Source organism: Coregonus lavaretus, assembly GCF_964263955.1.
Source record: "Coregonus lavaretus genome assembly, contig: HAP1_SCAFFOLD_721, whole genome shotgun sequence".
Lineage (NCBI taxonomy): Eukaryota > Metazoa > Chordata > Actinopteri > Salmoniformes > Salmonidae > Coregonus > Coregonus lavaretus.
The window spans coordinates 102,442-125,102 of record NW_028159539.1 but is presented as its reverse complement, the minus strand read 5'-3'; the positions used below and the strand labels follow the sequence as shown (position 1 = coordinate 125,102).

Sequence of the window (22,661 nt, the reverse complement as noted above, 5' to 3'; positions counted from 1 at the left end):
CATACCTCCTCCCAAATGTTGTAGAACCTGGAGCAGGGGTAGAGGAAATGCCAGCAGTTAAAGGGGCAATCTGCAGTTGCTACATCCATTTTTTGACTGTATAGCCTCAAAACATGGTTAAAACTATAATTTAATATCATGGATCCTCAGTCCTTGTATCCATAGCTCCGTCTATACATTTGAGATTGGTAAAATTTCTCCAGCCCAATCCCTCAGCTTTTTACTGAAATAGTGACGGGCAGTACGCTTTGTTATTGTTTAAAGTGCAGATTGCCCCTTAAAGCATGGCGTCACACAGAGCACAAAGGCTTGTAGTGTGTGTCTCATTCTGAGAAATTGTTTGTTGTGCACTTTTCAGTCCAGAGGTAGGCATAGGTAACCACCCTTAGCCTAATGACCCTGAGCCCACAACAAAGAGAGCGCTGTTGTGTTTGCAGTTTGCACGGTCAGTCCAGTGTGTGTGTGTGTGTGTGTGTGTGTACATGTGTGGATGCCTAGCAGGTGTGGAATATAACATAGTTTGATAGTTTGGCAGGGGGAACAGTTAGTGCATTATTCTCAGGGGGGTCCAGGCAGTCAGCTTAAAAGGCTGTTGTTCGGCTGAAAGGGCTTTAAAAGGCTGTTGGTCGGCTAAAAGGGCTTTAAAAGGCTGTTGGTCGGCTGAAAGGGCTTTAAAAGGCTGTTGGTCGGCTAAAAGGGCTTTAAAAGGCTGTTGGTCGGCTGAAAGGGCTTTAAAAGGCTGTTGGTCGGCTAAAAGGGCTTCAAATGGGTTTTGCTGCTATTAATGAAAGTTGAAGAATTGGAGAGTTCCGTTTTCTGTGCACACAGCAAATAGTCCCACACCAATTTAAGACACCATTATCTGACCTATTGGATTGTTGCTGTCAACTCAATCCACAGTCTCATCATAAATCTGAAAACAAAAAGAGATCCATGTATTAGGAAAACTGTGTGTGTGTGTGTATACATGCATTTCCATGTTTCATATTTGCTCCCTCACTGAAGTGGTGTTTAATTTCAGCATTTTCTGTTTGTTTTGTGGCATGAGTTTGCTTAGAGATTACAGAGAGTGTTGGACGGAACAGTCTGCCAAGCAATGTGCTGGCAGTATGAGAGAGAGAGAGAGAGAGAGAGAGAGAGAGAGAGAGAGAGAGAGAGAGAGAGAGAGAGAGAGAGAGAGAGAGAGAGAGAGAGAGAGAGAGAGAGAGAGAGAGAGAGAGAGAGAGAGAGAGAGAGAGAGAGAGAGAGAGAGAGAGAGAGAGAGAGAGAGAGAGAGAGAGAGAGAGAGAGAGAGAGCAAGAGAGAGAGAGACCGAGAGAGAGCTGGGAAAGATGAACCTGATTTCATGATGTGCATGATGAAACGATTGGTAAGCCATGTTCCTTTGACTCAAATGGTCCTCTCAGGTCTTCTAACTAACTCCTTAGAAAACAATCGAATCTGGGCCGTAGAATAGTGTTGATCCAGCGATGCCACATCTTCATTTGGAATAGAATAGAATCACGTCATTTCACCAAAAAATAAATCTATTTAATGACGTTAAATCAACGGGGAAAACTTCAGATTTTTTTCACACAACTTTGAACCAAAATCCAAAACATGGTTCAAGTTTTTGTTGCTTTCATGCTGAATTCATGTTAGTTGACAACTCAATAAAATGTAAATCAAAACTAGATATTGAACTGATGTCTGTGCCCAGAAGGGATATGTCATAGACACTTTGTTCAGTACACATCAACATGTTTCTAGGCCAGTGTTTTAATGAGACATATTTAGGTGCCAACAATATCTAACTGCTAGCGCCTTTCATTGATAGATGTACTTGATGAAAAGATGTTGACTTCTGTCTGACCTCTGACCTCTGACTTTCCTTCACTACAGCTGTGGGAGACCGTACATAAAGCTGAGCCATGGGGAGGGATCCATGGACAAAGGGGACAGGATACATCGGACAGGTACAACCGTCCTCTGACTAAGCTTCTCTTCTCTGCCAGTGCTACCTTTCCCTTCCACACCACTACCGTTCTCTAACTATTGAGCCAAGCCAAGCCGTACTCACACCCTCTTCTGTCCACCGGTTTTGCACACCTTCGTCTACCGATTAGCTTCACATCTCTTCCAGTGCTACCTTTCCTCCCACATCATTGAGCCAAGCTGGCCTGTACTGGCGCTGTCCTGGTCATGCATCCACCACAGGAGCTAGGGCTAGCTGCTAGAGAGGACCATGATTGTCCCAGAGTGGATTTTATACGGTGTGTGCTGTGTAGCAGTGCTGAATGCTTTGCAGCAGTGTTTAATGCTTTGTAGCAGTGTTTAATGCTTTGTAGCAGTGCTGAATGCTTTGTAGCAGTGCTGAATGCTTTGTAGCAGTGCTGAATGCTTTGTAGCAGTGTTTAATGCTTTGTAGCAGTGTTGAATGCTTTGTAGCAGTGTTGAATGCTTTGTAGCAGTGCTGAAGGCTTTGCAGCAGTGCTGGAGGCTTTGCAGCAGTGTTGAAGGCTTTGTAGCAGTGTTGAAGGCTTTGCAGCAGTGCTGAAGGCTTTGCAGCAGTGTTGAAGGCTTTGTAGCAGTGTTGAAGGCTTTGTAGCAGTGTTGAAGGCTTTGTAGCAGTGTTGAAGGCTTTGCAGCAGTGTTGAATGCTTTGCAGCAGTGTTGAAGGCTTTGTAGCAGTGTGGAATGCTTTGCAGCAGTGTTGAATGCTTTGCAGCAGTGCTGAAGGCTTTGCAGCAGTGTTGAATGCTTTGCAGCAGTGCTGAATGCTTTGCTGCAGTGCTGAATGCTTTGCAGCAGTGCTGAAGGCTTTGCAGCAGTGTTGAATGCTTTGTAGCAGTGCTGAATGCTGTGCAGCAGTGCTGAAGGCTTTGCAGCAGTGTTGAAGGCTTTGCAGCAGTGTTGAAGGCTTTGCAGCAGTGCTGAATGCTTTGTAGCAGTGCTGAATGCTTTGCAGCAGTGCTGAATGCTTTGCAGCAGTGTTGAAGGCTTTGTAGCAGTGCTGAATGCTTTGTAGCAGTGCTGAATGCTTTGTAGCAGTGCTGAATGCTTGTAGCAGTGCTGAATGCTTTGTAGCAGTATTGAATGCTTTGTAGCAGTGTTGAATGCTTTGTAGCAGTGCTGAATGCTTTGTAGCAGTGTTGAATGCTTTGTAGCAGTGTTGAAGGCTTTGTAGCAGTGTTGAAGGCTTTGTAGCAGTGTTGAAGGCTTTGTAGTAGTGTTGAATTATTTGCAGCAGTGCTGAATGCTTTGTAGCAGTGCTGAATGCTGTGTAGCAGTGCTGAAGGCTTTGTAGCAGTGCTGAATGCTTTGTAGCAGTGTTGAAGGCTTTGTAGCAGTGCTGAATTATTTGTAGTAGTGTTGAATTATTTGCAGCAGTGCTGAATGCTTTGTGGGAATCCCATCTCCATGGTGAGACAATGACCATAGGAGTTATTTGGGAAGACAGCACTAGCAGATCTGATACCAGGCTGATCTTGCCTCACAATAGAGAGGTGTGATTTGTTTTGCAGTAGTGTTGAACCCCCAATCCATAAGACTCCTGAACAGCTAATCAAATGGCTACCCAGACATATTGCTACCCCCCCCACCCCCTATTTTACGCTGCTGCTACTCTCTGTTTATTATCTATGCATAATCACTTTAACTCTACCTTCATGTACATATTAACTCAGTTACCTCGACTAACCTGTGTTAGTATGTACCGGTACCCTCTGTATATAGCCTCCCTACTGTTATTTTATTTTACTGCTGCTCTTTAATTATTTGTTATTTTTCTATTTTTCTTATTTTTTTATTTTTACTTATAAATGTTTTACTTAACACATATTTTTCTTAAAACTGCATTGTTGGTTAAGGGCTTGTAAGTAAGCATTTCACTGTAAGGTCTACACCTGTTGTATTCGGCGCGTGTGACAAATACAATTTGATTTGATTTGATTTGAAGGTGTTGACCATTACAGTAACGCTCTCTCTGTACCCAAATCAGAGGATCAGGTGGTGGCATCGTCAGACTACGACGGCACCCACGAGGCCAACCACAGCGACAGCAGCGACGTAGCGGCGACAGAGGAGGGGGACGCAGAGGGGGGCAAAAACACCCCCCAAAACCTGATCATGCTGCCTCCAGAGGTGAGAAACAGCCGCAGCAACCGTAGAGGTAGCTCTAGTTTCCTGTTTCACAGCTCTAAGTCTTTTGCCTTTTAGGTCAAGGGGTATTCAACTCTGACCCTACGAGGTCCGGAATAACTGCTGGTTTTCTGTTCTACCTGATCATTAATTGCACCCACCTGGTGTCCCAGTTGTTAATCAGTCCACGATTAGAGGGGAACAATGATCAAATACAGTGGAACTGGCTGTCTAGATTTTGATTTTTCGGGTTATTATTGGCTTACTTTGTTCAACCTCATCAGGCAGAGGTACAACCACCAACATAACACGTCCAGTGGTCCTCAGAGTGTTCAGTGCACAGATTGGCACCACCAGCCATCTATGTTGTTTTATGATCTACAGTAGAGAGACATAACATTTTGTAAGACATTTAATAAGACAATATAAAGGTTCATAAAGATATTATAAAAGGCTTATAACGTGTCTATGGCCTCCGCAGGAAAAGCCCCAGCTGGCCCCGGAGCCGTTAGTGATGGAGGACTTGGAGCCCCTGATGGGCCAGCTCAACAACTGGAACTTCCCCATCTTCAGCTTGGTGGAGAAGACCCAGGGCAAATGTGGCCGCATCCTCAGCCAGGTGAGACCAGCTACTGTACAGCCTAGTCAGGTGAGCTGTACCCAGGTGAGGACAGGTTAGAATAGTTCATCTTCAGCCAGGGCAAAGGTGGACACATCCTCAACCAGGTGAGAGAAACAACCAATCAGACAGGCTGATGGTCAACCATCTACCAGCCCATTGGCCTGTCACTGTGTCAATCGATGAGTGTCTGTCAGGTGAGAATCCGATTGGTTGTTTGAGACAGAAGCGGTAACCTCGAGGTTAGAGAATTGGACGGTAACTGGAGGGTTGCCGGTTCGAACGCCCGAGCTTCCTGCGGGGAAATCTACCCTTAGGGTTTCAGGGGCGCTGCTCTGCTGCAGCCCCTGTGTTGCTCCCAGCCTGTGATGTGTTGTGTGTCAGGTTGGGTACTATCACAGAAAACATTTTGAATATCCGTACAATTTAAGAAAGTATTGATACGTCTATGAGAATGAGGCCGTCTCTAAACCCATAGACCATTCAGAGTGTCAATCAAAGAGTCTGTCTGACAGGTGAGAATTTGATTGGTCGTGTGAGCTCTCTGACTCTCTGTGTTTTGTTTCAGGTCTCTCACAGGCTATTTGAAGACACAGGCCTATTTGAGACCTTCAAGATCCCGGTCCAAGAATTCATGAACTACTTCCATGCTCTGGAGAATGGCTACAGAGACATACCATGTAAGAACCCACCTTACCTAAATTACCCTGCTCTCTTAATAGGGCCGGTTTTGCAGACACAGATTAAGCAAAGTATTGAACCAAAAAAGCATATTCAATGGAAAATCACAGTTGAGAGTACATTTTAGTCCAGGACTAGACCTAATCTGTGCCCGGGATATTGGCCCTTAATGTTTTGTGTATGTTTTGTTTATTATATTGAAGTTGAGTTAAAAGTATAATATCAGCAGTAAACCACAAGAGGGCGATGTTACACCATATTTCTTTCCACTCTCCATTCACACAAGTTTACGGTACTGTCTCTCCATTCATTTTTACCCCACACTAGAAACATAAACAGTGTGCCCTAGTGGATATTATCACTACTGAAATGTCTCATATTCTCTCCCTTTCACTCTCTAGTCTTGGTAAATATATTGAATTGCACCAATAAAGGTTGTTTTTTAAGTCAATCAATCAATCAATCCAGATCACAACAGAATCCATGCTACAGACGTGCTCCATGCAGTCTGGTACCTCACCACCCAGGCCGTGCCAGGTCTGCCCAGCCTCGTCACCGACCATTGCTCTGCAAGCGACTCAGGTGGGTACCAGGGTTTAATTGAATGCAGGCTGAATTTTATCATAATGACACTTCTTGCTCTTGCTTGATTTGACATCAGGAGATTGAAAAGCATTATTTATTGAGAACTAGAATTTCGACATGTTTGGGACTGTATTAGAAGACGACCAACAGTTTTTTTTTCTCAATAAAATGCTGTTTTGAACGTAACATCATTATGTTAGTTATGGTTGTCAACTTGAGGAAGATCGAGATTTTATACAAATCGAAGAGACTTAAGAGTCAAGTATATTTATTAACAAATTGCTATATCAAGACGCTTAATAGAATTTGTAACAATCAGATTAACTTTTGCCATTCATTTAACCAAGCCTATACCTCCACCTCTCATTACTCTTTGTAAGTCATCTCATTAAGAACAACACATTGGAATGTTTGTTACAGTTACATCAATGGTCTCAGACTGGGGGCTCAGCTTCTGCCTGCGTCCCAAATGCCCCCAAATGGCACCCTATTCCCTATATAGTGCACTACTTTTGACCAAGGCCCAGGGCTCTAGTCAAAACTAGTGCACTTTAAAGGGAATAGGGTGCCATTTGGGACGCCGTCTCTGTGTACCAAATACTATTTGAAGTTTAGCGATGCATGAGCGGGCATGAAATTGCAACCAGATTAAAGTTCTCCCAACCCCTGATTTTCATAACCTAATTTATATGCCTTAGTGCACCAACTCTTTGATCCGAGCATAAGTGGATTTAGAGGTTGAGATTTTGGGGCCTTTGAGGGTGCTGGCTGGTACACTTTTCACCCTACTGAGCCAAACCGTGCTGAGCTGTACTGCACTGGCCTGGTTACGCATTCACCATAGTGTCTGGAAATGTGCTGGAAAGGACAATGTGAAAAGAAACTACCTGAACCGTTGCAGTGTGGTTCAGGTTGGAACAATGGTGTGAATCAGAATGCTACTCACACTCCGCTCCTCTCTCTCTCTCTCTCTCTCTCTCTCCCTATCTCTCGCTCTCTTTCCCCTCGGCTCTCCCAGACTCTGACAGCGGCATCACACACAGTCACATGGGCTACCTGGTGTCGAAGACCTACAGTGTGTCGGAGGACGGGTATGGCTGCCTGTCGGGGCTCATCCCCGCCCTGGAGCTCATGGCGCTGTACGTGGCAGCAGCCATGCATGACTACGACCACCCTGGGAGGACCAACGCCTTCCTGGTGGCCACAAGCGCACCACAGGTACTCCTCCTCTCTGTCAAAGCCCTTCAGGCTCCTCAAGTGAACAACAAAACCCTCAGAGTCATACGTTGAACTGTTGTCTGCAGGGAGAGCAGATATTTTATTTCAGGGATAAGGAAAGTAGTGGTACAACACTGAAAATAACTTGGATTGCTGTTGTTATGTGTTGTGGAACAGCATGGGCAGTCCTCTGACCAGGTTAGAATTTAGTTAAATGTGTCTGGTTACCACCTCAGCACTAATTCTCTCGCACCCTATCTTCCCCTCTCCAGGCAGTGTTGTATAACGACAGGTCGGTGCTCGAGAACCACCACGCTGCCTCGGCCTGGAACCTGTTCATGTCCCGTCCAGAGTATAACTTCCTGGTCAACCTGGACCACGTGGAGTTCAAACGCTTACGCTTTCTGGTCATAGAGGCCATCCTTGCCACCGACCTCAAGAAACACTTTGACTTCCTGGCAGAGTTCAATGCCAAGGTAAAACCAATTTCAATCAATTCATTAATTAAAACGAATAATCTTTGGAGTGTTCACAGACCGTAAACCTGTGTTTTTGATTTGAGTCTAAGATCTCTTCAGCTATGTTACATACATACACATTACATACATGTTGTATGTGAGAGTTCTGCTGCCTACCCCTGGTTTTTGTGGTGCAGGTTTGCACTGCAGATTCAACGAGCCCTCATTACAGCTCACTCTCTGTCCACGTTGGTCTGTTACACTATCGCAATAGCATGGAGTCAAACCTAAGTGTTCTAGAAAATCAGTTAGATGTTGTTTTAAAAGGCTTTTGAGGAACAGTATCCAGTGTGCCAGTACATTTCTGGACCTTAAATATCCTCATCATATTCTCATTACATCTCTTAACTAACCCATAAGAATAGAAGGCTCTAACCCGCAGCTTTTCAGGAAATCCTATTTGCAGTCTGTATTCTGCAGCTAACATTGATGGGGACTGAGCCTTTCCACTGTGCTGTACTAAAGCCTTTCCACTGTGCTGTACTAAAGCCTTTCCACTGTGCTGTACTAAAGCCTTTCCACTGTGCTGCACTAAAGCCTTTCCACTGTGCTGTACTAAAGCCTTTCCACTGTGCTGTACTAAAGCCTTTCCACTGTGCTGTACTAAAGCCTTTCCACTGTTCTGTACTAAAGCCTTTCCACTGTGCTGCACTAAAGCCTTTCCACTGTGCTGTACTAAAGCCTTTCCACTGTGCTGTACTAAAGCCTTTCCACTGTGCTGTACTAAAGCCTTTCCACTGTGCTGTACTAAAGCCTTTCCACTGTGCTGTACTAAAGCCTTTCCACTGTGCTGTACTAAAGCCTTTCCACTGTGCTGTACTAAAGCCTTTCCACTGTGCTGTACTAAAGCCTTTCCACTGTGCTGTACTAAAGCCTTTCCACTGTGCTGTACTAAAGCCTTTCCACTGTGCTGTACTAAAGCTGGTGATAGTTAGGCACTGCCAGTTATACAACGGATTGCTGGCCTGCCACTAACGCCAGCAGTGTTATGCCCATTCAGTGTGTGTGTGTGTGTGTGTGTGTGTGTGTGTGTGTGTGTGTGTGTGTGTGTGTGTGTGTGTGTGTGTGTGTGTGTGTGTGTGTGTGTAACCTAGAGGTTATTGAGTTAGCATGATAAGAAGCTAACAGGAGTCTTTTCTGTTCTCCTGGGTCTCCAACACTCATTAGGCCTACCTAGACATAACCAATACATTCAAAAAAGAAAAGGGTTTTGGAGAAGATAATTAATCAACTTAATTGTTCATTTTAAAAGGTCAAAATCATTTAGGCAATTTCACAGCACAGAACAGATACACTACTGTTCAAAAGTTTGGGGTCAATTGGAAATGTCCTTGTTTTCGAAAGAAAAGCAATTTTTTTGTCCATTAAAATAACATTAAATTGATCAGAAATACAGTGTAGACATTGTTAATGTTGTAAATGGCTATTGTAGCTGGAAACTGCAAATGTTTAATGGAATATCTACATAGGCGTACAGAGGCCCATTATCAGTAACCATCAGTCCAGAGTTCCAATGGCACGTTATGTTTGCTAATCCAAGTTTTTTATTTTAAAAGGCTAATTGATCATTAGAAAACCCTTTTCGCAATTCTGTTAGCACAGCTGAAAACTGTTGTGCTGATTAAAGAGGCAATAAAACTGGCCTTCTTGAGACTAGTTAAGTATCTGGAGCATCAGCAATTGTGGGTTCGATTACAGGCTCAAAATGGCCAGAAACAAATAACTTTCTTCTGAAACTCGTCAGTCTATTCTTGTTCTGAGAAATTAAGGCTATTCTATGCGAGAAATTGCCAAGAAACTGAAGATCTCGTACAACGCTGTGTACTACTCCCTTCACAGAACAGCGCAAACTGGCTCTAACCAGAATAGAAAGAGGAGTGGGAGGCCCCGGTGCACAACTGAGCAAAAGGACAAATACATTAGAATGTCTAGTTTGAGAAACAGGCGCCTCACAGGTCCTCAACTGGCAGCATTAAATCGTACCCGCAAAACACCAGTCTCAACGTCAACAGTGAAGAGGCGACTCCGGGATGCTGACCTTCTAGGCAGAGTTGCAAAGAGAAAGCCATATCTCAGACTGCCCATCTTAATCTTTTCTTTTTATTGGCCAGTCTGAGATATGGCTTCTTGTTTCTCAAACTAGACACTAATGTATAATGGGCCTCTGTACGCCTATGTAAATATTCCATAAAAAATCAGCAGTTTCCAGCTACAATAGCCATTTACAACATTAACAATGTCTACACTGTATTTCTGATCAATTTGATGTTATTTTAATGGACAAAACATTTGCTTTTCTTTCAAAAACAAGGACATTTCTAAGTGACCCCAAACTTTTTAATGGTTGTGTAGTTCCCGTGTAGCTCAGTTGGTAGAGCATGGCGCTTGCCAGGGTTGTGAGTTCGATTCCCACGGGGGGGCCAGTATGAAAATGTATGTACTCTGGATAAGACCGTCTGCTAAATGACTAAAATGTAGTGTACATATTGAAAGGTGGGGATTAAAGGCAGAGTCCAAAATAGGGAACGTTGGAGCCATGTAATTCTTAATCAGGAATTCAATTTCAATTTTACATTCTTCGTTAAATGACAACTGATTTACCATGTTATTGAACTGCGTGTATATCTTTTTTTTCAGATGTGTGATAGATTCAAGGTATTGTACGTCCCCTGCTGGTACCATATAAGTTCACAAAGCATTTTATAAAGCAACATATTTTGTCTCTGTCTGTTACTATAGGTAGGTGATGACGTCACAAGGGGTATTGATTGGTCCAATGAGAACGACAGACTGCTGGTGTGTCAGATGTGCATCAAGCTAGCTGACATCAACGGCCCACTGAAACACAAGGACCTGCACCTACAGTGGACCAAGGGCATCGTCGATGAGTTCTATGAACAGGTCAGATTCTCTCTCTATCTCACACACACAGAAACACAAGGACCTGCATCTACAGTGGATTGAGGGCATCGCCCAATGAGTTCTATGAACAGGTGAGATCCAAATCAAACTCTAGCCCCTACACCCTAGCCCCTACACCCTAGCCCCTACTCCTTAGCACCTAAACTTTAGCCCCTACACCCTATCCCCTACACCCTAGCCCCTACACCCTAGCCCCTACACCCTAGTCCCTACACCCCAGCACCTACACCCTAGCCCCTACACCCTAGCCCCTACACCCTAGCCCCTACACCCTAGCCCCTACACCCTAGCCCCTACACTCTAGCCCCTACACTCTAGCCCCTACACCCTAGCCCCTACACCCTAGCCCCTACACCCTAGCCCCTACACCCTAGCCCCTACACTCTAGCCCCTACACCCTAGCCCCTACACCCTAGCCCCTACACCCTAGCCCCTACTCCTTAGCACCTAAACTTTAGCCCCTATCCCCTACACCCTAGCCCCTACACCCTAGCCCCTACACTCTAGCCCCTATACCCTATCCCCTACACCCTAGCCCCTACACCCTAGCCCCTACACTATAGCCCCTACACTCTAGCCCCTACACCCTAGCCCCTACACCCTAGCCCCTACTCCTTAGCACCTAAACTTTAGCCCCTACACCCTATCCCCTACACCCTAGCCCCTACACCCTAGCCCCTATACCCTAGCCCCTACACCCTAGTCCCTACACCCTAGCCCCTACACCCTAGCCCCTACACTCTAGCCCCTACACTCTAGCCCCTACACCCTAGCCCCTACACTCTAGCCCCTACACCCTAGCCCCTACACCCTAGCCCCTACACTCTAGCCCCTACACTCTAGCCCCTACACCCTAGCCCCTACACCCTAGCCCCTACACCCTAGCCCTTACACCCTAGCCCCTACTCCTTAGCACCTAAACTTTAGCCCCTACACCCTATCCCGTACACCCTAGCCCCTACACCCTAGCCCCTACACTCTAGCCCCTATACCCTAGCCCCTTCACCCTAGCCCCTACACTAGCCCCTACACCCTAGCCCCTACACTCTAGCCCCTACACTCTAGCCCCTATACCCTAGCCCCTACACCCTAGCCCCTACACTCTAGCCCGTACACCCTAGCCCCTACACCCTAGCCCTTACACCCTAGCCCCTTCACCCTACCCCATACACTCTAACCCCTACACCCTAGCCCTTACACCCTAGCCCCTACATTCTAGCCTCTACACCCTAGCCCTTACACCCTAGCCCCTTCACCCTACCCCATGCACCCTAGACCCTAAACCCTAGCCCATGCAGATCTGAAACACACACTGAGTGTACAAAGCATTAGGAACACCTGCTCTTTCCATGACATAGACTGACCAGGTGAATCCAGGTGAAAGCTATGATCCCTTATTGATGTCACTTGTTAAATCCACTTCAATCAGTGTAGATGACGGGGAGGAGACAGGTTAAAGAAGGATTTTTAATATCAACTCAATATTAGGAATGTGTTCATAATGTTTTGTACACTCTGTGTATGTAAGGAGCAGGTATGAACAGGTGAAATTAATAGTCAGTGTGTGTGTGTGTTTTTTCCTTCCAGTTTCTCATTTTCAGGTCACACACATACACACTCACACACTCACACATACACACACACATACACACACACATACACATGTGGGAGTAAAATATGTGACGTGCTTTCAATCCCGAGGCGATGGTTTGGATTCACCATGATAGCACACGTGACACATATGACACCCATAGACAATCAGATTCTATTTATTTATGTATGTTCAAACTGCGTGATGACTTCATGTGTGTTCTGTGTGACAGGAGGACATACAGTGGGGGAAAAAAGTATTTAGTCAGCCACCAATTGTGCAAGTTCTCCCACTTAAAAAGATGAGAGAGGCCTGTAAATGACAAAATGAGAAAATAAAATCCAGAAAATCACATTGTAGGATTTTTAATGAATTTATTTGCAAATTATGGTGGAAAATAAGTATTTGGTCACCTACAAACAAGCAAGATTTCTGGCTCTCACAGACCTGTAACTTCTTCTTTAAGAGGCTCCTCTGTCCTCCACTCGTTACCTGTATTAATGGCACCTGTTTGAACTTGTTATCAGTATAAAAGACACCTGTCCACAACCTCAAACAGTCACACTCCAAACTCCACTATGGCCAAGACCAAAGAGCTGTCAAAGGACACCAGAAACAAAATTGCAGACCTGCACCAGGCTGGGAAGACTGAATCTGCAATAGGTAAGCAGCTTGGTTTGAAGAAATCAACTGTGGGAGCAATTATTAGGAAATGGAAGACATACAAGACCACTGATAATCTCCCTCGATCTGGGGCTCCACGCAAGATCTCACCCCGTGGGGTCAAAATGATCAACAGAACGGTGAGCAAAAATCCCAGAACCACACGGGGGGACCTAGTGAATGACCTGCAGAGAGCTGGGACCAAATTAACAAAGCCTACCATCAGTAACACACTACGCCGCCAGGGACTCAAATCCTGCAGTGCCAGACGTGTCCCCCTGCTTAAGCCAGTACATGTCCAGGCCCGTCTGAAGTTTGCTAGAGTGCATTTGGATGATCCAGAAGAGGATTGGGAGAATGTCGTATGGTCAGATGAAACCAAAATAGAACTTTTTGGTAAAAACTCAACTCGTCGTGTTTGGAGGACAAAGAATGCTGAGTTGCATCCAAAGAACACCATACCTACTGTGAAGCATGGGGGTGGAAACATCATGCTTTGGGGCTGTTTTTCTGCAAAGGGACCAGGACGACTGATCTGTGTAAAGGAAAGAATGAATGGGGCCATGTATCGTGAGATTTTGAGTGAAAACCTCCTTCCATCAGCAAGGGCATTGAAGATGAAACGTGGCTGGGTCTTTCAGCATGACAATGATCCCAAACACACCGCCCGGGCAACGAAGGAGTGGCTTCGTAAGAAGCATTTCAAGGTCCTGGAGTGGCCTAGCCAGTCTCCAGATCTCAACCCCATAGAAAATCTTTGGAGGGAGTTGAAAGTCCGTGTTGCCCAGCGACAGCCCCAAAACATCACTGCTCTAGAGGAGATCTGCATGGAGGAATGGGCCAAAATACCAGCAACAGTGTGTGAAAACCTTGTGAAGACTTACAGAAAACGTTTGACCTGTGTCATTGCCAACAAAGGGTATATAACAAAGTATTGAGAAACTTTTGTTATTGACCAAATACTTATTTTCCACCATAATTTGCAAATAAATTCATAAAAAATCCTACTATGTGATTTTCTGGATTTTTTTTCTCATTTTGTCTGTCATAGTTGACGTGTACCTATGATGAAAATTACAGGCCTCTCTCATCTTTTTAAGTGGGAGAACATGCACAATTGGTGGCTGACTAAATACTTTTTTTCCCCACTGTATGACGACATATGACATATGTTGCACGACTGAAATTCTCTGATAAGGAATATGCATCAGTTCTTCTGCCATGGCCAATCACTTTTATGACAATTATTTATATTTACGGCAATAGGAAATAGGACACCAGATATGCCAAGCCTCCTTCATAGTGTAGAAGAACAGTGTGTACTCCAGAAGCCTTCAGTGACAATGACCCCAATGATGGATAGGATTGAATATGGTGATGATGACGCTGTTGGGTTGCCAGGCAACCGGCTCTCCCATTCAGGTGGAGGAGCAGCAGTGATTACACAGACAGGCAGGCAGGCAGGCAGGCAGGCAGGCAGGCAGACAGACAGGCAGGCAGGCAGGCAGGCAGGCAGGCAGGCAGGCAGGCAGGCAGGCAGACAGACAGACAGGCAGGCAGGCAGACATGCAGGCAGGCAGGCAGACAGACAGACAGACAGACAGACAGACAGACAGACAGACAGACAGACAGACAGACAGACAGACAGACAGACAGACAGACAGGCCTTGGAGCCAATGTGTGGGGTGTTCTGTCGCAAGCCTGTGACACACACACACACACACACACACACACACATGCATGTCCACCACAGAAAATGTTTTCTTAGTATTCCAAATGTACAATTGAGAAAGAACCAGTGATGACTGACTACGTGGGTTGCTTGCTTCTTCCTCCATCTTCTAACTGCCATCCCAGTCACCTGCCCCACTGTCCACAGTACCTCTCAGTGACTACAACCAACAAGCCAGACAATCCTAGGGGGGGGGGGGGGGGGGGGGGGGGGGGGGGTGTTTGGGGTGCAGCAGGAGACTCTTGAGAGAGAAGGAAACAATCTAAACCCATGTAAATCCCATCTAATCACAGACCCCCCCCCCCCCCCCCCATTTTTCATACCTTTTTTTCCTCTTTGTGCCTTTAGATGAAAATAGCTCCTGCCTGGTGGATACATGAACACACTCTATAGTTTAGTACTCTGATGGCGTGGTTGCTGACACTCACAAGGCCTGTTTCCGTGGCAACCGGGAGACCTTGCTGTGTGGTTGTTGGCCATTTTCATCTGGTCCTAGACGGCACGCATTGCTCTGTAAAGTCCACAGTGTGTCACTGAGGAAGATGTGAGATGGACGAGCCTGTGTGTTGTGTAACTAGCATATTTATTTTCACATAATGTGAAACTGTGGAGATTTAAAATATTTGATTTATACGCCTATACTGTCTGGTGTTCACCCATAAAATTATTTTTTCATGCAATGTTTATAAAAAATATGTTCATTCAATAGAGGATTGCAATAGAAAAACAATAGTCCAAACCCTATGTCTCTACCATATATGGTTAAAAAATACAGACAATTTAATCCAGGCTCTGTCGCAGCCGGCCGCGACCGGGAGACCCATGGGGCGGTGCACAATTGGCCCAGCGTCGTCCAGGGTAGGGGAGGGAATGGCCGGCAGGGATGTAGCTCAGTTGATAGAGCATGGCGTTTGCAACGCCAGGGTTGTGGGTTCAATTCCCACGGGGGGCCAGTATAAAAAAAATATGTATTCACTAACTGTAAATCGCTCTGGATTAGAGCGTCTGCTAAATGACTAAAATGTAAATGTAAATGTAATAATTTAGCATTATTAGAGTGAATAGAATGTCATTATTGCCACGGTCAAAAAGTGGTCGCTGCTCAATAGAACTCTGTCACTGCTCCGAGGGCGAAACGGCGCTAACTTCGAACGTCAACTGACAAGCTAACAAGCAGCTTTGTGTGTGATAACACATGCTATTTCTAAATGAAATCCGCTTTGTACAAAATAAAATTGGGCTATATATTCATTTACAAAGCTAACAGACTGAATTTCAATATCTAACTTCCCTGAAGGCAATGGGTGTGTTCGAGCGGTAAGCCTAACGAAGCCGACTGTAGACGAAGGTCGGCGAGTGAAGTCAGGGGAGGTGCATCTCTGATCGCCGAAAGTTGGACACTGTAGTGGTCTCAGATCAACATGGCAGTGTCAACATAGCTGCAATTGTTTATAAAAGTTTTTCTGTATAAATGTTGAAATAAACATTTCTATATCCCCATATCATACACTAACAAACTGAAAACATAACGTGTGTTAATTGGTTAATTAATTGGTTAGAGAGAGGTCTCAAATGTCACTTTCATTTGTATCCCCTTCAGCTTTAGAATCGCTGCAAAGTTCCTGTTTCAGTCACGTTTTCAAACCAAAACACCCTAATGATTGGTTGACAAAAGTGCCTCCCACAATGCAGGTGATGGTGAGGAGCAGCTGCAGCGACTTGAAGGCAACTTCATCAAAAGCTGCATGACCTTTGATCACATGATTTTTGTAAAGTTCATGCAGTTGACGTGTTGAAATTAGAAAATTTTTATAACCATAATTTTTACATTTTAGTCATTTAGCAGACGCTCTTATCCAGAGCGACTTACAGTTAGTGAGTGCATACATTTTCATAATGCAACACACTTTGAAAGGCGGTGACCAACGACTTGACAAACATGATCCGCTCGACACGCTCAAGTTTCATGGTGTATTTCGGAGTGTCCCCTTTAAATCACCATAGAAACAGCCCCTCTCAAGGTTGATTGACAGGGGTGAGAGGAATCAAAAGCCACGGATCTGGAGATAAACATGACGAAGGTATCGAGTTGATTTTGATTGGTCCAAAGCACGGAAACACCTCCAAATGTTACCAACTCCCAACACCAAAAAATAGAAGAGATACAACCAAGAGCAGCGGTCACAACAAATGAACGTTCTTATTTAAAGTAACTGCCCAGTATTTCCAGAGGTAATTAAGTATGTTATGAAGCAGATTTTCTGTGTTGGAAGGGTGTGGGCGTATTCTGGTCATTAAAAATATTGGTGATGATGACATTATGTTCTATGAGGAAATAGCAAGTCTTTTATATAAACAGTCTGTTTGAGAAAGGTTTTTTAAAGGTTTTTTTCTCCAATTTATGCTTTGGCCACAAATACTAGTAGTCAACATTATTTGGATATGAGTTAACAGAATATTAACTTTTAAAAGTAATATTTTCACTGGGCAGTTAATGTAATCAACACGGATAAAGATGCAGTAAGTCATGTCAGAAGCTAGCAGATACATTACTTACCAACAACAGCTGCAAATTCCAATAAAACTACATCACGCTTTGAAGTTCACTTTCTGTGATTTGTCTAACAACACTATCATGAATCTAGCAAATATGTTTTGTGGGTCAGAGTGCAGTTTTAATTTTTTTTTCATAGCACAATCTTTTGTTAGTACGTTTCTCACACTGGCTTTAGCCACGGAGCAGGGGGGTTGCCTAGCAACACATGCCTCGGAGGGAGACAATGTCTGCATTGCACGACAAATTCCTGTGATTTGTGAATCTGTTTGGACTGAACAGCTAGCGTGATTTCAGCTAATAGGGAGAATTATCTAACAAAATGACTACATTATGGCATATACTAATCATAAAATATTTACATATAATAGACATTTCGGGTACATTTGTGGACAAAATTCTTAATTACCCAACCTTTAAGTACAAGCATATGAAGGTTATAATATTGTAGAGGACAATGTAATTATTAATTGTATGTGATTCAAAATGACAGAAAACTACATTTAGACATTAATTTATTGGCATCCTCTTGAATGTATCCATATTTCGCTACATTCTAGAGCAGTGAGTGAATGCCTTATCGTGTGTAATCATCATTGATCACCCCACGTGACATGATGCTATCTGTAGCCTACAGATGTTAAATGTTTTTTTTAATCTCTTGACTATAGAACCAAAAAACCTCCTAGCAACCATTTGTTGCGAGACAATAAAGTCCTCTGATTCTAAAAAGTGAACGTGTCATCACCTCTTCCACAGGGTGACGAGGAGTCCAGCCAGGGCCTTCCCATCAGCCCTTTCATGGACCGCTCTGCTCCCCAGCTGGCTAAGCTCCAGGAGTCCTTCATCACCCACATCGTAGGACCGCTCTGTAACTCATACGACTCCGCAGCACTCATGCCTGGACGTTGGGTGGAACCTAACCCCGAGGAGGAGGAAGAGGAGGAGCACGAGGAGGAGGAGGAGGAGGATACGACAGAGGATGAAGATGGGTCGACTAGCTCGGAGGCATCGCGTAAGATTGTTACTCACATCTGTTTCCTTTACTTTACTTGGTGTAGTTGACAGGGACAATGCACATTAATGTGCCAGATTTAGGCAGAAAGCTCATTTATGTGAATCAATGCATGAAAAGACAAGTGTATATTTCTTTCAAAACCCTTCTGTAGAGAAAGAGAAAGCAGCTCCCAAGAAGAGGAGGAAAGTGTTCTGTCAGATCACCCAGCACCTGATGGACAACCACGAGATGTGGAAGAAGGTGATCGCAGAGGAAACCCCCAAGCAAAACAATGTAGCTGAGCCAATCCTATCCATCCACGAGGAGGAGGAGGAGCCAGGGAGCAGGGAGGATGTAGTGGAGGAGGAGGAGCCAGAAGAGGAAGGGGAGGGGCCAGAGGAGGAAGTAGATGAGGAGTGGCCAGCGCCCCCGCAGGACGAGTCTGAACCTGCAGAAGAAGAGGCGTCGCCAGAGTGAGGGCCTCAAATGCTCATGGTGAGTGCTATTCGGAATCCTTGGGATGTTGCTACCCTAAATCCTAACCTTAACCCCTACCCTAACCATAACCATAACCATAACCCTTACCTTAACCAATTTAAATGTCAACTTAAATGGGGTAGGGATGTCCCAAGGATCCCAGATAGCAAGAACCAAAGGCTCATGGGAATGAAACAAGGCAGCCATTGGCCCGAGCCAGAACGTGAAATTACTTTTTCTATCCTATTGACAAACAGACTGACTGTTTATTATTTTTTTGTTGCCAGCACATTCACTTAGACACAACACTGTAGAAGTTTGGGAAATTGTGCCTAATGAAAATGTAACAGAGGGTGGGGGATATTTACTTGTGTTTTACACATTTTATATATAAAAACAAAGAATGGTCAGGTTCAGAAAACTCAGTCATCCGTCCTCTTGAGGAACTGTCCATTATTACAATATCCTACAGGATCATATACTGTACGTAACTAACTGGTATAAGAGATCACGAAACATACAGACTCTTTTTGCTACCGTCAAGAGTGGATCAAGACTTGGTCATGAAGACCTCAAACCCATTGTGTAAACAACGGACTGCAGAGACTGCTGCCAATTTATATATAAGAAATATTTTCTAAATGCAATTATACTTAAACATCACATTCACCTGTACTCACGTGTGTTTTGTTTAGGGGGGTATTTTAAGTATTTTGTCTGGGTCTGATAAGTCTCAGTAATATGGTTTTATTTTTACTATGTGGATTGAGAAGGGAAAGATTAGACTGACCAGCTCCCTACAAATCTACATTTTCCAGCTTATTAATGTTATTTAATTGATTCCATATTGCATCTCACACCTATACTCTGTAGCACACAACAGCAAGCATGCCCTCTAGCCATCTTTTAGTTTTTACTGAAAAACCGAAACGGTCGGTGTAGCCCCCCCACTTTAAGGCCCCTCGATGATCTATGACATCAGCAGAACCATCCGCAGGTAACATTGCTCATGTGATGTACTCCACTGAGCAGAACATGCTGACTTCAGTCCAGGGTCTTAGATTTGACCAACGGCTTGGTTCAGAGGAGGTTGGAACACGCTAAAGGTCAAGAAAGGAGTCAGAAAAGGATACGTTAGGATACTGTAGCTCCTATGAGTGTTTCTCTAATACACTGAAAAAAACAGGCTGTCTGCTAATGATGTAGTCCCATGACTATAAGGCACATGATAAGTTCCTCAACCTAACTCAAAAGATGGTCCTCTGTAGCTCAGCTGGTAGAGCACGGCGCTTGTAACGCCAGGGTAGTGGGTTCGATCCCCGGGACCACCCATACACAAAAAATGTATGCACGCGTGACTGTAAGTCGCTTTGGATAAGAGCGTCTGCTAAGTGGGACATTATTATTATTATTATTATAAAGATAGGATTCTTCCGCTACTACCAGATCAACTGATTACGTAGAGTTATTTTATTTTGCCTTTATTTAACCAGGTAAGTCCTTGAGAACACATTCTCATTTACAACAATGACCTACAGATACACGGTAATACAGGAGCAAACACAAACACGCAGTATACAATCTCTAAGCCATACAAGGAGGAACCATTTACTGTGAGGTGATTTTTTTTTAGGGAGAGAGCAGAGTAGCACAAAATGATCCTAGCATTGACAGCCAGCCTGCATCCTAATTTATTTTTTTATTTCTTAGTCATTTTAGCAGACGCTCTTATCCAGAGCGACTCACAGTTAGTGAGTTCAGACATTTTCATACTAAATGACACCCTATTCCCTTTGTAGAGCGAGCAGAGCTCTGGTCAAAAGTAGTGCACTATACAGGGAATAGGGTGCCATTTGGGACGTACCCCACTTCTTGACGCACATTGCAATGTTCTAGGAAACGCATGGACATCTGCCAGCAGTCAGATGTATAGACTATAGAACTATAGAGGTATACAACTGGCTTTGAACTATGTAGGTATACAACTGGCTTTGAACTATGGAGGTATACAACTGGCTTTGAACTATAGAGGTATACAACTGGCTTTGAACTATAGAGGTATACAACTGGCTTTGAACTATAGAGGTATACAAATGGCTTTGAACTATAGAGGTATACAACTGGCTTTGAACTATGGAGGTATACAACTGGCTTTGAACTATAGAGGTATACAACTGGCTTTGAACTATAGAGGTATACAACTGGCTTTGAACTATAGAGGTATACAACTGGCTTTGAACTATGGAGGTATACAACTGGCTTTGAACTATGGAGGTATACAACTGGCTTTGAACTATAGAGGTATACAACTGGCTTTGAACTATAGAGGTATAGAACTGGCTTTGAACTATGGAGGTATACAACTGGCTTTGAACTATAGAGGTATACAACTGGCTTTGAACTATGGAGGTATACAACTGGCTTTGAACTATAGAGGTATACAACTGGCTTTGAACTATGGAGGTATACAACTGGCTTTGAACTATAGAGGTATACACATGGCTTTGAACTATAGAGGTATACAACTGGCTTTCCTCTCTGCCTGTGGCAATATTCTCATGTCCCCTCCTAATCCACCTCGCCCCTCTCCTTCTATTAGCCTTCTATTAACATGCGAACACACAATGTTCCCACCGTAAATAACAGTACACACAACAGCTCAATGACAAGGCTCTTCTCTGTGTACTGCTGCCAAACACTATACTATAAACACTGTGTATGCTTTAGTGGGCGACCTGGGTAAGGTGAATAGTAGCCTGTGCTTTAGGGGGCGACCTGGGTAAGGTGAATAGTAGCCTGTGCTTTAGGGGATGACCTGGGTAAGGTGAATAGTAGCCTGTGCTTTAGGGGGCGACCTGGGTAAGGTGAATAGTAGCCTGTGCTTTAGGGGATGACCTGGGTAAGGTGAATAGCAGCCTGTGCTTTAGGGGGCGACCTGGGTAAGGTGAATAGTAGCCTGTGCTTTTCGGGGCGACCTGGGTAAGGTGAATAGTAGCCTGTGCTTTAGGGGGCGACCTGGGTAAGGTGAATAGTAGCCTGTGCTTTTCGGGGCGACCTGGGTAAGGTGAATAGTAGCCTATGCTTTAGGGGGTGACCTGGGTAAGGTGAATAGTAGCCTGTGCTTCAGGGGGTGACCTGGGTAAGGTGAATAGTAGCCTGTGCTTAAGGGGGTGACCTGGGCAAGGTGTATAGTAGCCTGTGCTTTAGGGGATGACCTGGGTAAGGTGAATAGTAGCCTGTGCTTTAGGGGGCGACCTGGGTAAGGTGAATAGTAGCCTGTGCTTTAGGGGGTGACCTGGGTAAGGTGAATAGTAGCCTGTGCTTCTTGTACATTTTGGGTTCCTTCTCCTTTCATCCCAAATTTGACATCATTCTTTTACATGATCTTTCTCAATCAGGTTTTTATAATTCTTCCAATTGAAAATGGTAGATTATTGATATGATGACTTGTTTAGTGCGCTGCATAGATAGCATACTCTACAGTATATGGAAAAAGCTGTATAGTTGTATTGCTTATGAAAATGTTATGTATGCTATATAAAGCCTTTATAGGTTGTAAGTTGTAAGGGACCTTTTAAAATGTATTTTTGGATTGGAATCCAGGTTTATGTAGAGTTTAATCCACAGCCTTCCTGTAGCAAAATGCCCATGTTCAGATAGAAGGGACTTCCAATAACTTTCTAGTAACAGACACAAACATCGATCCATTCATGCTCCTCAGAGAAAAACGTCACACTGTATGCAACGCTTGGCTTCACCATAGATGCAGTAAAGAGGTCAATGGAATGCAGACCGTGGGGGACAGAAGGACGCTGGATTGGGGCACATTCAACAAATCTGATCCCACAAAGTGGATATTGGTCAAATTCGTCAGAATGTATTGTCACAGGCCCACAATGAGGTTACCAAAAGTCTGATTTGGATATCAAGTATTTGGTTGTTTTTGCTGCATAACGTTTAGAAGTTGTCCCTTTTCAGGATTAGA

The 22,661-nt window shown here is 44.3% G+C and overlaps 1 protein-coding gene across 1 annotated transcript in view; it reads left to right on the top strand.

The window, feature by feature from the left end:
• The window catches only part of LOC311122743 (cGMP-inhibited 3',5'-cyclic phosphodiesterase 3A-like), a gene marked incomplete at its 5' end in the record, with an annotated part of 70,160 nt that extends 50,658 nt beyond the window's left edge, over positions 1 to 19,502 (top strand). The window contains 10 exons of the mRNA XM_084197067.1: positions 1,882 to 1,955; positions 3,980 to 4,122; positions 4,601 to 4,738; positions 5,307 to 5,418; positions 5,888 to 6,001; positions 7,023 to 7,222; positions 7,495 to 7,698; positions 10,480 to 10,641; positions 17,962 to 18,217; positions 18,372 to 19,502. Of these exons, the coding sequence (XP_084053193.1) occupies positions 1,882 to 1,955; positions 3,980 to 4,122; positions 4,601 to 4,738; positions 5,307 to 5,418; positions 5,888 to 6,001; positions 7,023 to 7,222; positions 7,495 to 7,698; positions 10,480 to 10,641; positions 17,962 to 18,217; positions 18,372 to 18,676 (1,708 nt within the window). The remainder of the gene's footprint in view (positions 1 to 1,881; positions 1,956 to 3,979; positions 4,123 to 4,600; positions 4,739 to 5,306; positions 5,419 to 5,887; positions 6,002 to 7,022; positions 7,223 to 7,494; positions 7,699 to 10,479; positions 10,642 to 17,961; positions 18,218 to 18,371) is intronic.
• Positions 19,503 to 22,661: the final 3,159 nt, after the last annotated feature.